This window comes from Centropristis striata, chromosome 3 (assembly GCF_030273125.1).
Source record: "Centropristis striata isolate RG_2023a ecotype Rhode Island chromosome 3, C.striata_1.0, whole genome shotgun sequence".
Lineage (NCBI taxonomy): Eukaryota > Metazoa > Chordata > Actinopteri > Perciformes > Serranidae > Centropristis > Centropristis striata.
Window position 1 is genome coordinate 30,513,507 of NC_081519.1, and position 15,484 is coordinate 30,528,990.

Sequence of the window (15,484 nt, forward strand, 5' to 3'; positions counted from 1 at the left end):
TCTGTGACTTGTGTCATCAGCACTTGGCACTAGGGAAGACTAATTAATGGAGCTAGATATTGAAGGTAATTTGAACGTCCAACAGAGGAAAAACTAATTAACTGCATGAAGTAAAGGAGAGGTGTTGATGATGATGATTGGTATAGAGAAAAACTGGAATACACTGCAAAAAGGTGTGTCTAAAAACAAGATAAAAACACTAAATCTGAGGGAAATGATCTTGCTGCATGGACAGATAATTTCACTTGACAAGATTTCTTAAATTAAGATTATTAAATCTAGAAATTAGCATGTTGTACGCTGAAAATAAGAAATTAACCCTTAAAACAAGACAGATTAAAGTGCACTAATTATTTGTTTCTAACCAAGATTAAAAAAACTTTAGATTTAGAAGTGTTAGATAATTTATCTTGTTTTAAGAGTTAATTTCTTATTTTAAGCGTTCAACATGCTTATTTCTAGATTTAACAATCTTAATCTAAGAAATCTTGTCAGGTGAAATCATCTGTCCATGCAGCAAGATCATTTAGATTGAGTGTTTTTATCTTGTTTTTAGACATACCTTTTTTTGCAGTGTACCTCCTCCATGTGTGTAACAGTCTCAGAAGACCCAACAATGTTAACAGGCTTGCTGCACAAATCTTCTGTTCAAGGAAGCAATAAGTAATGTTCAATAACTGTCATTAAAGACATTCTGAACAACTTCAATTTCTTGCGTTTAACATTGACGTTTCTGGAATGCTGCACATGTTTATTCTGTGCTTGATCCACAGTGCCACCTACTGTACTGTGAACAAGTTGTTGACAACCTATTTCAACTCTTTACAGTGGAATCAATGTTTGTCAAGATGATGTTTAATTTATGTTATCTGCTCTTTCTTCCAGACATTGATGAATGTGTTCTGCGGACCCATAACTGTGGTATGGGCTTGGTGTGTGAGAACACAGTAGGCTCCTTCTTGTGTAATCCCAAACACAAGTGCATCAGCGGCTTCACACAGGACTCCCATGGCAACTGTATCGGTAGGAGACTGTCAATGCTGCTCTCTGCTGGCTAATGGAAACTTTTTTTTTAACATGTGTGTTTATTGCATTTTGATATAATTCAAGTATTACAAAAATAACATAGACAAAGCAAGCAAGGTACAATACAGAACATTCACAGCAACACATGATCATAGTATACATATCTAAATGTCTAAAACAGGACTACACATTGAGTGGTCACACAAGGCCAGAAATAAAAGGGGGAAAGCAAAAGGGGTGTCAAATCAGAGATCAAAACAAATTGTAATATTCTTCCCCTTTATAAATGCCATAAAACATCTTTATATTTTATCAAAGGTGGAACATTTGCCCTTGATGGTAAATGTAAGTTTTTCAAGTGCAAGAGAGTTTGAGAGTCCTGCAAACCAGGCTTGCAGACTTGGTCTCATAATGGATTTCCAGTATTTGGCTATGGTGTGTTTTGCTTGTATCTTTCATTTATGCGGCATTTATGAAGTATTTTCCGATATGGCAGAACAGCGTTTCTTTTGATGGAAAAACTTTTTTTTTTATGGTAAAATATGGAATATTAAACTGAATAATCAACAGTGCCAATATAATTTTACCGTAACAATACAAAAAGTTGCACCGTATTTATTACGGTAAAGTTCTGGCAACCATAGCTGCCGTTTTTTACCGTAAAAACAACAGGGTTTTTTGGGGTTTTTTTTACAGTGTAGGGTCAAACACCATCTCCAGTCTTCTTTACATTCAACATAAGAGTTAGTTTCATACACTCAATTTCAGAGTGGCTGACACACCTTTTTTGCAGTGTATACCTCAGCCATGCAGAGCAAAGTAATCATCAAACCTAATGTCTCACAGCAGATGATTACAAATACATTATAGATCTATCACTGGTGGTAGAAGGCCTCCTTCAGCTTTCTCTAATGATTTTTCAGACTAAGTCTTGTTTTCACATTTTCTTTTAATTCTCTTATTTGTGCACCTATTTAAGCACTGTTTGCCATTTCTGCCAAATTCCTTCAACGTGCTTCATCAGTTCACATAGTGATTAATTACAATTCAGCTTGGCTTTCTTTGTGATTCACTTCAGTCAAAATCCTATTCCATGTCTCTGATTTTGTCCACATCCACCTGACTACACACACACACACACACACACACACACACACACGTATTAAATCTACAGTCCATAATCTGCCTGAACAACACTGCTCCCTGAGTATTGGACCTTCATGTATTGAGATTACATGATTAATGTCGACAAGTATTTGTACAGTCAGCTACATATTGTTCAGTTAAAATTCCTGGGAGGAATTAGATGTGAGAAGGCCTGTCAATCAGAATTACTTCCTAACAATCATTCTCCTGTGGGTCTGTTTTCCTAAGTTGTCTTGAGACGTGATTCTCTCTCTGTTTCTGCAGACATAAATGAGTGCAGCAGCCTGACGGAGGTGTGCAGCCCAGGCTCTACCTGTATCAACACCGTGGGCTCCTACACTTGCCAGCAGAAGACCATGATGTGCAGCCATGGCTACCATGTGAGCTCTGATGGAGCAAAGTGTGTTGGTAAGATTTTAAAGACCCCAAACAGGGACAAGATCTACAAATTAGTATTATGCAGACAAAAGTGCTCAAATGCATAGATCCAAAATGCCAGAGTAGGGAAGAGTGAGCCTGATTGCATTATATTGTGAAGAGATTTTTTAATACATTATATGAATAAACACAGACAAATATATCATGTAACCATGAATAATTATAATGTCTTCACAATAACAATATGTTGTATGTATGTCTTGAGTTTTTCAAGCCATAAAAAACATACAGACAAACACAGAAATGCATCAGCACTCACATTAATGCCCTCCAAAGTCTAACTGCAGTAACTACGCAAAAGGTAAAACTGAGAAAAACTGCTTTAAAGTTTTATGTGTTTTTTACTGGCCAGCCAAATGGGTTATAGGTAGGTAAGTGATATGACACTTATTTCTCCATTTACCGATGATGCAATTTTTATGCTAAAAAAATAAAAATAATGATAATTTATTTGACCTTTGACCCCAAAATGTAGTCACTGCACTCTGATTTTGATGTAAAAGCTTCTAATAGTAATGCAAAAACAGAGTGCAGTAACTACAATGTTGTTGTCTTCTTTCAGCTTTTATATTTTTTTCAATTTAAATTTTGTTAGAAGTGTGTTTAAAAGTGTTTAACAGCTCTAATCAAAGATTTGTTTATTTTAAACTTAATATTGTAAAGTAATGTTATCTTTTAGTCTTAATATAATTCTATCTCACTTTTTAATTTAATCACTATCTAGATAATAATTTCCTTATCAAATACAATTAGAATGACTATTATTCTTGTCTTCACTATTCAACACAAGGCTACACTATGTCAGACCGCAGTAAGTTGCCTGATTTGGTTTTGATACATATTTTGGTCTTGATTTTGTAGTTAGTGCAAATTTTTATATCATTATTTCTCTAAAAGTAAGTAAAATTGAAATCTCAAACTTTGTCACAAGATAAAAGAGACATCAATGAGTTCATTTTTAGTTATAACTCAATTTCGACCAAAAATGTAGTTACTGCAGTTAGACTTTGTAGGGCAGTTTGGATACTCCCTCCTGTGGTGTAACTACATTTTACGAAATATAGCTTGTCCTATATATAGCTTGTCTTTTATGAAGTTTTATACCACGAGTGGCATACCATAAGCCACTTTTTGATCTTGGTGTCACTTCAAATGCTTTTTATGATTCACTTTCGACCTTGATTATTTCTAATTGTAACTTATAACTGGCTGAAAGATTTTAGTCTTCGGACATCTTGACTTTAAGCTTTCAGACAAGAGTGCTGAGCACCCCAAACAGCATTGGCAAAACAATGATTTTAACAAAGACCTGACGGTGTCGTGGTATTGTACAACTGTGATGGTTGAGTGTAATTCTTATCAACTCACCATCTCAAAGCTGAAGGAAACTGTCGCTGGCCTGAAAGCCAAGCTCAGAGAAAATACAAGCTCATCCCGGGGTTTACCACATGTGGCGGAGCCAAACACAATCTTAGAGTCACCAATTAAACCTAAGCTGCATGTCTTTGAACTGTAGGAGGAAACCGGAGAGAAGCCACGCTGACAGGGGGAGAACAGGCACAGAGGACGCCAATCTGGTTTTAAGACGCTGCAGCCTGGCTGTTAACTCAATCAAACAAAAGAGATCACATAACCCCCATTCCAGTTAACTTCAGGATTCATTTGAAGGTTTTACTTTAAAGGACTACATGGTCTAACCCCAGCATGTATCTGTGAACTTTTGTGCCCCTGTGTTCCTGCTGCACGCTACCTCAGATGAATGGAATAGAATCAGGCCAGACAGAGCGGATGCCCACGTCTCTCCACATATATCGGCGCACTTTCTTTGTTCCATTTTCAGTCAATTGTCTTCTGTCTGCCTGTTACCTACCTGCCTGTTAGCTGCCTGGACTCTTAAGATACTTACAACAGACCACTGAATTCATCTTGCTACCTTCAACTGTCTGCCTTTAGGTTCAACCCCTGTTCACATGTATTACCAATTGTAACATATTGAAGTGACCTAAATAAGAATATAACATTATTCTTTATTAATCATTCATTCATTATCCTTAACCGCTTATTCGTACACTGGTCACGGGTGGCTGGAGCCTATCCCAGCTTCAGTGGGATAGGGATAGGCGGTACTGCGTCACTTTTAAAGGAAACGCTGAACTCAAAAGAGGTTTCTTTTAACAGTTACACATCATTTGAATACCACGCCTTTGTTTTTAGCAGCCCTCCGATTATCTGCATCACAGTTTACAGACCACCCCAATATTCTTCGTCTTTTATCAGTGAATTTTCTGAATTTTTATCAATCATCCACACAACTTATAACAGGGTTTCAATAGCTGGTGATTTTAATCTACATGTTGACATCATCTCGGACACAATGTCCAGAGAATTTTTAAACCTTTTAAGCTGCCTAGATTTTAAACAGCACGTCGCACAGCCAACTCACAACAGAGGACACACCCTGGACCTGGTCATAACCTACGGCCTGTCCGCTGGTGTGTCCTCTGTTGTGGACCTGGCTGTGTCTGACCACTACTGTGTGTACTTTAAGTCAGTTTTATCAGTCAGTTTTAACCCTCAGGAGGCCCCGGTGAGAACAGTGAGGAAACGTTACCTGACTTCTGAAGTGGCTGCAAATTTTATCGAGATTTTACAGAGCACCCCTGCTGAGGTTTTACCTGCACCCTGTGATTTTATTGTTGACAATTTTAATTCCAAACTAAAATCAACACTGGACTTAGTGGCTCCACTTTTAACTAAAACTGTAAGAACAAAACCTGTACCACCCTGGAGAACCGCTAACGTCAAAAAACTAAAAAGAAATTGCAGGAGTGCAGAGAGAAGGTGGAGAAAAACTAAATTAACAGTCCATCATGAAATACTACGTGAACAACTCAAAACCTACAATAATGCAGTCAAACAAGCAAGAATTTCCCATTTCTCGAAACTCATCACAGACAATAAAAACAACCCCAGGTTTCTTTTCTCCACCTTCGATCTTTTAACCAACACTAGTTTTAATAAAGCTCACATGACACCATCAGAGGTCCTCTGCGAGGACTTTGCAGACCACTTCAGAAGTAAGATCGATGGTATCAGATCCAGTCTTTTATCCCAGAATGTAACTTTTTACACACCTGAACCATCGCTCTTATCTGAGGAAACACTGGAGAGTTTTGCCCTGGTTGATGCAAGGACACTTGGTCGAGTTTTCTCCCAAGCAAACCCAACAACCTGCCTTTTAGATCCTATTCCCACATCGCTCTTAAAATCATTTTATGCTTTCTTTGAGGAACAGATTTTAAATGTTGTGAATTGCTCTCTTCAGACGGGTGTCTTCCCGCTGCCTACAAAACGGCAGTGGTGAAGCCCCTTCTGAAGAAGAGTAATTTAGACCCCAACATTTTAAATAACTACCGGCCTGTATCCAACTTACCGTTTTTAAGTAAAATTTTAGAAAAACTGGTTTTTAACCAGTTAAATTATTTTTTAAATAGAAACAACATTTTAGAGAAATATCAATCTGGTTTTAGAATGAACCACAGTACCGAGACAGCTCTTTTAAAGATTTTAAATGACTTCAGGTGTTATTTAGATTCACAGAAATTAACAGTCTTGGTTCTACTGGATCTCAGCGCCGCCTTTGATACAGTAGACCATCACATTTTATTAAACAGACTCCGAACCCTGGTCGGCCTCTCTGGTACTGTTTTTAACTGGTTCAGTTCTTATCTCTCAGATCGAAGTTTCTTTGTAAGTATGGATACATGCTCCTCCAGAACACATGAAATCAAGTGTGGGGTTCCCCAAGGGTCAATTTTAGGTCCAATTCTTTTTAATCTGTATGTGCTTCCCCTTGGGGACGTCATCAGGAGACACGGCATCAGCTTCCACAGCTACGCTGATGACACACAACTGTACATCGCCGTGTCTCCTGATGACACTGAGCCAATTGATTCCCTTTTAAACTGTATTTTAGATATCAAGTCATGGTTGGCAGTGAACTTCCTACAGCTCAACCAGGACAAAACAGAGGTTTTAGTCATCGGTCCTGAAGGCAAGAGAGAGAAACTTTTACCAAAACTACGAGATTTTAAAACCTCACAATGTGCAAAGAACCTGGGCGTCATTTTTGACTCTGAGCTAAGTTTTATTCCTCATATTAAAAATACAACAAAGATAGGTTTTTACCATCTTAAGAACATAGCCAGAGTCCGCCCGTTTCTCTCCCAGGCCAACACGGAGGTGCTGATGCATGCTTTTATCTCTTGTCGTTTAGACTATTGTAATGCCCTGCTCTCTGGTCTTCCCAAAAACAGCATCCACAACCTACAATTATTACAAAACTCAGCCGCACTCGTGCTGGACCAGAGGGCGGGAGCACATTACACCGGTTTTAAAATCACTGCATTGGCTCCCCGTGTGTTTCAGGATTGATTTTAAGGTTCTTTTACTAGTTTTTAAATGTCTTAACGGTCTTGGGCCATCTTATCTATCTGATATGCTTTTATCATATCAACCCTCGCGGGTCCTGAGGTCCTCTGGCACCGGCCTTTATTCTATTATTCCAAGAGTTACAACTAAAACTTACGGGGAGGCAGCATTCAGCCATTATGGCCCACGCCTATGGAACAGCCTGCCAGAGGACATCAGGACCGCAGAGACACCACACCACCTGACACACCACCATACACACCTTTTAAGTACAGTCAGATTGCTGAGAGGACTACTCTACACTGTAAAAACGGTAAAAAACCAGCAGCTGTGGTTGCCAAAACTTAAGCGTAATAAATACGGTGCAACTTTTTCTAATATTACGGTAAAAGGATATTAACACTGTTGATTTCACGTTTAAGATTGCCATTTTATTCCATATTTTACCATAAAAAATTGTTTTAATTCAGTCAAAAGAAACGCTGTTCTGCCATATAATTGACAAGAAAATACTTCATAAATGCTGCATAAATGAAAGATTTTACCATTAAATATTACAGCATATTTTTGTTAGAGATATGGTGCTTAGTACATTTAACAGTGAGAAAAAGTATTTTTACCAAAAATAAATGCAAAAATGACAGTGCCAGTATATTTTTGTTACATTTTTGTGCCATTTACTATTTCTAGTGCTTATGGATGACGTTTGTTTCATCTTTTTTCTTTGCCTTTTTCTCCTGTCAATGTCAAATCCTTAAAATGAGAGACTGTATTTTCCCTGAGATCTTACACACTTTATTGCCAGTGGGGGTTTTTTACAGTGAAGTAATGTATTTCTAAAAAAAGAAACTGTAAAAATTACTGTTTTGGTTGATATATACATTTACGGTGTTTCATTGTTACTAAAAAGGAATTAACCCAGTTATCATTTTACTGTCTTTTACTGGCAGTTTTTCAGCGTAAAATCTACAGACTTTTTTACAGTGTATAATTTTGAGTGATCTTTCATGGTTTAAGGTTGCCAAAAGTCTTTGGCTTTTCTTCAGTTAGACCCAGTCGGTGCAGGTGAGGTCACTGCTAAGGTGCTTTATCTTTTTCTCTGCCTGTCTAGACATTGATGAGTGTCAGATGGGGACACACCGCTGTGGACTGGACCAGATCTGTCACAACCTCCCTGGCAGCTACCGCTGTGACTGTCAGACAGGCTACCAGTATGACGCCCTCCGCAAAGTCTGCAATGGTAGGTACAGCTGTATCAGATCTGTGAGGTGATGATGAGCAGATTGAAGTTGTTATGTCATCCGAACAGATCCTCCAGATCTGCTCTGGAGGCAGAACAAATCAAAAAAGTTAGACCTCATTGCACTGAGCTAAAAACAGTTTGTGTGTTTAATGTGATGTCAGGTTTGAATGAATAGGACAGGGGGAACACTTCCAAATATCCTTCTGCTTATTATTATGGTTAAGTATATGAAGATGTCAAAGTTTTGGGGGCTGCAATATAGTGATAAAAGTATGAATTAGATCAAAACTGATCAAACTGGTCTATTATAGATTCTATTGTATGTTTGCGGCCCCCTTCACATTTTTTATTTTTTCGATGTACAGTAAACAGAATAGAAACAGATATAACTTCTTATTGCATGAAAAAAAACAATAGTCTTTGGCTTAATTACTTGTCAACAGAAGTTAGAAGTAAGAAGTTAAAGGCACACTGCAAAAACATGAACCTTTCCAAGTACTTTCTCCTTATATCTAGCAATAGTATTTTTACTTAATTATATCGTTTTGAGTATAATTTCTACTGACCATAGCTTCATGTGCTTATGTAATTATCTTATTGTTTAAAGACTTCTTTTTAGGATTGACATTGTGACTTTTCATGCTTTTCAAGTTATTCAACTGTTGAATATGGCGAGTTTTACCACCACCTCCAATTGAGTTTTTTAGTTGGATGTAGTTTGAATGCTATTTAAAAGCATTTTCTATAGACCAAAACGTGCTCTTTTCAAGTATTGCTGGCTTATTTTAAGGTCACTACAGTTTTTAATGTCACTACAGTCGGGTTATTCAAGCCACAATTGCTCAAAATAAGTATATTTGGACTCATTTCAAGATATCATTGTTTTTCCAGTGCCTAGATATTTTTTTTACTTATTTAAAGAATTCTTACAAAGAAACATTTACTTACTGCACTGGCATATAATTGTACTTGTTTCGAGCATGTATTTGCTTAATTCTAGTTATTTATTTTTTATTTTTGTCAGTTGGTTTTTGCAGTGCAAAAGGGAAGAGGGCTTAAAACATAATTTGTGATTCGATCCACCTGTGTTTAAAAAATCTTAAAATATTTCAAGAGAACATTAACACTTGACTGGGATGAAAAGTTGGTGAATAAATAAAAGTTAAAAAAATGTAGTAATAAAGAAGTAAATAGAGACTAGTAAAAAAGTGCAATGTAAACAGATTTGGTGAATAAATTCAGTGATACCTGACGCATGTGATGTCCACTGAAGCTTTGCTCCATTGAGAGACTGAAAGCATGAGATCTGTGTGGAGTGATGAGGGCCTGTAAAATTCCTCAAATTAATAGCCTACATTAAACCAACATGAATATCATATTCTGTCACATATTCTATATTGTTACCCACTGTGAGGATTCAATGTAGCTCTTTAATTACATCTTCTAGTTCACCCTTGCCTTCTTCAATGGTTTAATTTCACCCAACTAGATAATTAGTGCCACAAGCATTTTATCTCAGTGCCCTCAAATCCTTATAATCACATAATTGTGAACAGGCAGGCAGGTTTGGAGATGAACAAGAACAAGAACAAGAGCAGGCAGTATGATTTTCTTGTTTTATTGTCTTCAAGTGGCTGAAGAAGCCAAGATTCATATGAAGTTTCCAGAATTGTGGGCATTGACATAAGATGCTGGAAGTGGGATGAGGGAGAGCCTTTTTGGAAGGGACTGTGTTTTCTTTACTGCTCAGGTGCTTGTTGGCCCACTCTTAGTTTTGAATATAGGACCTGTTTTGGGTGGCAATTTTATGAGACATCTAATAATAATAAAATAATAATCCATTTTATTTGGAAGAACCCTTTCTTGGCACTCAAGGACACCGTACAAAAAAGATAGAAAAAATACACAAAATTAAGAGCAAGAGCTGAAAGGGAGGAGTTGTCAATATTGTCGGTTTTGGATAGAGCGGATTTGGTGCCAATGAGGAGGACCTCTGTTTTATTACTGTTTAATTTAAGGAAGTTTAAGGTGAACCAGGTTCTTATTTCAGAGATGCAATCGGTGAGGCAGGTGGGCGAAAGAGAGGAAGAGGGTTCAATGGTGAGGAAGAGCTGGGAGTCATCGGCATAGCAAGGGAAGTGAATGTTAAATTTGCGGAAGATATTGCTGAGGGGAAGGAGGTAGATGATGAAGATGAGAGGCCCCAGGACAGAGCCCTGGGGCACACCTGAGGTGACAGAGGAAGGGATGGATTTGAGCGACTTGAATGGAATAGAATATCTTTATTATCATTGTCACATTTTCAACGAAATTAAGTGCATTCCTTGTCAGTGCTAGATTAAAAATAAATAAATAAAAGCAAAAATTAATTAATAAATAATAGGACAGTGCTGCCCCTAGAATTTTTTCAGCAGCGGTGCTGTTGTGTCCGTTGCCATGAGCAGGTTTAACAAATCCCCAATAAGGACAGTAGCTGTTGGCTGTCATAAAAGTCGCTAGAGTCACTAAATGACGTCATCACCTAATTTGCATTATGTACCATGTGCATCTACTTTTAATGGACGCTGTAGGAGAGAGGAATAACCTTGTGGCAAAGACAAAAATAAAAGAGTAAAAAAACACCCTAAATATGTTTAGAACGGCAAGTGCACTGTCTTGTCACAATTTCAACCCTCCTCCTTAATCCAGCCTCAAGACCGGCTAAAGTGACCCAAAAGAGACACTGACTGTAAACCATCCTGTGCGATTTGCAGACTGGATGCTAAGGGGTTAACCTCCCCTCCAACTCTGTAACTGCAGCTGGGAGAGGCTGCTGCGGGAGGACTGTGCCCCTTCGGAAAGTCTCCAGTAACAGCAGAAAAAGCCGCTAGATTTATCGCTAGTCGCTTTTTTGAAAAATAGTTGCTAAGGGGGTCTGAAAAGTCGATAAATCTAGTGACAAAGTTGCTAAGTTGGCAACACTGCCGCTCACTGCCCTATGGAGCTACGTTGTTATTATGTTGACGTTACGTAACGTTACCTGCACTACTCGCTATTTAGACCGTGTATAAGCTTGAACGTTACCTTTTACGTTGATGTCCTAAGGGCTTCCGACAGGATTTGATGACTCAAAAACATGTCCAAAATAACATTATGTGTTGTTGTGCTCACATAGTGTGAGCAGAAATCATTAGTGGCATTGATATTAATGATCATGTGAAGTTTCAGCAGCGGTGCACATAATTCAGCAGTGGCGGTAAGGCCTTGATGGCTGATGGGTAAAAAACTGTTTTTGAGTCTTTTTGTTCTTGCTCTCTCCGTCCTGAACTATCTGCCTGATGGCAGCAGTTCAAACATCTTGTGTCCTGGGTGTGTCAAGTCATGCACTATATTTTCTGCTCTCTTGAGGCACTGTGCACTGTAAAGGTCCTCCAGAGACGGGAGAGGGCAGCCTAATCTCATTTGTGATTAGTCTGGTGTTAGCCAGGCTAGGTAAACAGAAGGAATTTCATACATCTAATTTTTATTTTATTTTATTTTTACCAATGTCAGTGGGGCTTTTGTTCTCTTAACACATTTGTGGACTCACAGTACATTTCTTACTACCTGTAAGAGCTAACATTACTAGCTGGATGGAGTTTCTGTGCTCCTTACTTGATCACAGGAAAATTTGACAAATTTTATACAAAAAACTTTGCTCAGTGGGCAAAAGTCACTCTACACATCTCCAGGCGTATGTCTGAATGAGAACTGGTGCTGAGTCTTTAGTGGCCTGGAGGTATCTGTCTGCTGTCTAATAGCTCCTGCTCCTCCACTGACAGATGTAAATGAGTGCTGGCGCTATCCTGGCAGGCTGTGTGCCCAGACCTGCGAAAACACCCCAGGCTCCTACCACTGCTCATGCACAGCCGGCTTCTCCCTAGCATATGACGGCAAGAACTGTGAAGGTAAGCTAGACTGTTTTTTCTCTCTCAAACACATCAAGTATTTACAGTTTTTCTCAGTCGCTTTGGTGCATTTCTCACATCAATATTAACATTTGCACAACAGTTAGTTCAACCTCCTCAACATTTAGTAATTTGTGCTCATCATAGTAGCAGTTTCTCCTTACAACACATTACAAATGCTTTTGGACATGCATCAAGTGCTTTCATACAACTCTCTGCTGTTTTATAACATTATCATTGCTTATGTCATGTCAGTCAAAATTAACTATCTTGTGAATGCTAAATAGTTGCTCATTGCTTGAGTCATTACATATAAAAAAAATTGAACTAGTTGTCAAAATCTGTCAAGCTAATTTTATACATTTTTCTAAATCTTTATTTTTTGCTGAAAATGTCTCCGGATTTGAATAATTTCTCTCAGGTGAAGCTCAGCTTTCACTGATGAGAAAGCATTTGTTGAACCAATGATAAGCCACTTCTCTACAATCACTCAGAGCTGAATCCATAAACCCATAAACACTTTTCAACATATGAACCAGCAGGACATAGTGCGGACCATTTCTACAATACTGTGACACTGGACTGTCACAGCTCTACCCAAAGGGACGTCATGTTTGTTGTTACAGTTTTTCACAACCGCTATGACCCGTTTGTCAGAACCTTAAAAACTTTTTCAAAACTGTTAACGCACATCACACCTGATACACACAATTCCCCAAACAGTTAATTTCATGGTCAAAATCACCCAGTGTAACTAAACACAGACACACACTTCCAAAATACAATAATACACTAACACAGTTGACCAAATCTACCAAAACACTGACACACGTTGTCTTCCAACAGAAACATTCAGTCAGTCACAGCACCGTGTCATAAAAAACACTGACAACTGATGGAAGAACACAAACCGAATCACTTTGCATGTTTCTTATCTACTTTTTTTCCTTTTTCTTTTACAATCAACAGATTATTGTATTGATCATACATGTAAATTAACCCTCTGGAGTCTCCAAAAGCTCCAAATCATGACTTCTTCATCATCCAGACTAGAAAACAAAGCAGCGTGGAGCCCTACTGTAAATTTACCTCTAAAGTTCTGGCTGTAAACTCCATGAGGCCAGTTTCAGTTTGATGATGATATACCAAGTAAATCTGGAGACAAGCTCAAATATATTTAGTATAAAATGATAGAACTGGATGGAACCCTCTTACGTATATGTTGTATTTGCGACCTTTGTTCACATTTGCAACATTTACTGTAAAATTCTTTATTGAGCATTATAGTGTTTTGAAAGTAAAAAAAGATTCAAAATCACATTTTATGTTGGACTGAAGGACTAAAAAAGACACAAAATGACTTACAAAGACATGAAAAGACATGAAAATGATTCAAAAATGGACAAAATAGCCTCCATAGAGACAATGTTTGTGATGATGTTCTTCATTTTTCATTTGTTGGCCATGAATTTTGGCCCTTTTTTGTACAACACTCAGTACAGAAAGTGAACGAGCCGTGTCAGAGCAGCTTTGCAGAATGTTTACGTATGAAAGAAGAAGATAGTGAATGACAGGATTTGCAGTAAACACTTTACTGTATTGCAAATGAAAATGACTTACAGTAAAGTAAAGAGGGAAAAAAATCAGCTGTCATTCATCACTGTATTGCCAAATAGACAAAAAGAAAAAGGAGCAGAAGCTGTGATCAATGTAATTTTCAATCCATTAGTTTTGAACATGAGGTTTTCTGTTTTGACAAACCGTGTGAAAACAATTGAAAATTCACCAGTTAACATCTACTGTTTTGGTCTTGATTGAGCTTGTGTGTAAAAGGAGTTAAAACTGATTTTAAATGTGTAAAATGTGTGTATTTTGTGTCAAAAGAAGAAGAATTGTGTTAATTGTATCATCCACACAGGCTGATGTTGTGGTAACTGTGTGAAGAGTTTTGAAAAAGCGTTAAAAGTATTGAACAATGGGTCATAGCGGTTGTAAAAAACTGTAATAAGGGTGTTTTTTCCTTTTGCACAATGCTGTAAACAAATTAGAATTGCACAGAGCATACGCAATAAAAATGTGAAACATACATATTCAGTGTGTTGTACTCAGTTACCTCACGAAATACAGTAATGTGTAACTTTACTGTAGTTTTCAAATGGCTGTGTAAATAGTATATAGAGCTGTCTTGATCATTTTCAGGTAGCGTCACCAAGATCTGACTTTTTTGCATTGAAAACATTTGCAGAGTAAACTGTCATAATGAAAACATGACAGAGACATTTGACTATCTCGTTCATAAACATGGTGTCAGGACTTTTCATCTTGATGTCTCTGACACTTTCATTAACATGAATACTTGCTTTTGAGGAATGAGCCATGACTCAGTTTTGAGCAAGTGACACGCTTCTGCAGGTTATCAACTAGGTTTTGCAGTTTGTACCAATTGTTTTGAGAAATGCATTAACTGTTGTGCAAATGTAAATAGTGATGTGAGAAATGCATCAAAGCAACTGAGAAAAACTGTAAATGCAACTTTGTTTACATGAGCTATTTCATTTTCCTTAAAGAACTTAATTTGTAAAGGTAAGCCTCTGGGGAGAGTGTTGGCATCAAAAGCCAAATTCAGCCTTGCACAGAGTTTGGAGGCTCTATGTATTGATGGACAATTGTTTTTGTCTTTGTTATCAGCGTAAACAGTTTACTGTTAGAATTTAATTTAGTCTCAGTCTCTGGGATGCGAAGGTATCTGACAGTGCATTCATAATGGTTTCCAGGTTCAGGGGCTGTCAATCATCAGTGTGTTGAAGACTCAATTCAATTAAAACAAACCTCCTCATACAGATAACTGGAGACTGAGTGGTATGTAAGGAGAGAAGGAGAGGCCGTCAGCTACCAAATAAGGGCCATTTAATCTTTATCCCCCCCCAAAAAAATTATCCAACTTGTAACTGCTGAATTTCCTGGGTGCACAGTGCAACTTACCTTGCACTGTTCAGACAGCCCAAAAAGAGGCTGAGTCATTGCCTGTTAATCTATAGCTGGCCTATCAAAAAAGGCAATAGCCAGAAAAAAATATTGTAGAACAAACTTACTGGGTGTGGGCATCACCACTGGTCACCACTCAAGGGTTGGGGCAATGTGGGTGATGTTAAAATTAAAAAAAAATAAAACAAATGTGGGAAAAGTGCACTCCTGGATGTCCCCATGGAAGATAAAACATGATACAGGGTCCTTTAGAGTGCCCTTCCATTGGAGAAAACATGATGAAATGCCC

The 15,484-nt window shown here is 37.9% G+C and overlaps 1 protein-coding gene across 1 annotated transcript in view; it reads left to right on the forward strand.

The window, feature by feature from the left end:
- The window catches only part of fbln2 (fibulin 2), a 48,369-nt gene that overhangs the window by 21,729 nt on the left and 11,156 nt on the right, over positions 1-15,484 (forward strand). Inside the window, exons 5-8 of the mRNA XM_059330290.1 lie at positions 886-1,023; positions 2,437-2,580; positions 8,153-8,281; positions 12,085-12,210. Coding sequence (XP_059186273.1) covers positions 886-1,023; positions 2,437-2,580; positions 8,153-8,281; positions 12,085-12,210 — 537 coding nt within the window. The remainder of the gene's footprint in view (positions 1-885; positions 1,024-2,436; positions 2,581-8,152; positions 8,282-12,084; positions 12,211-15,484) is intronic.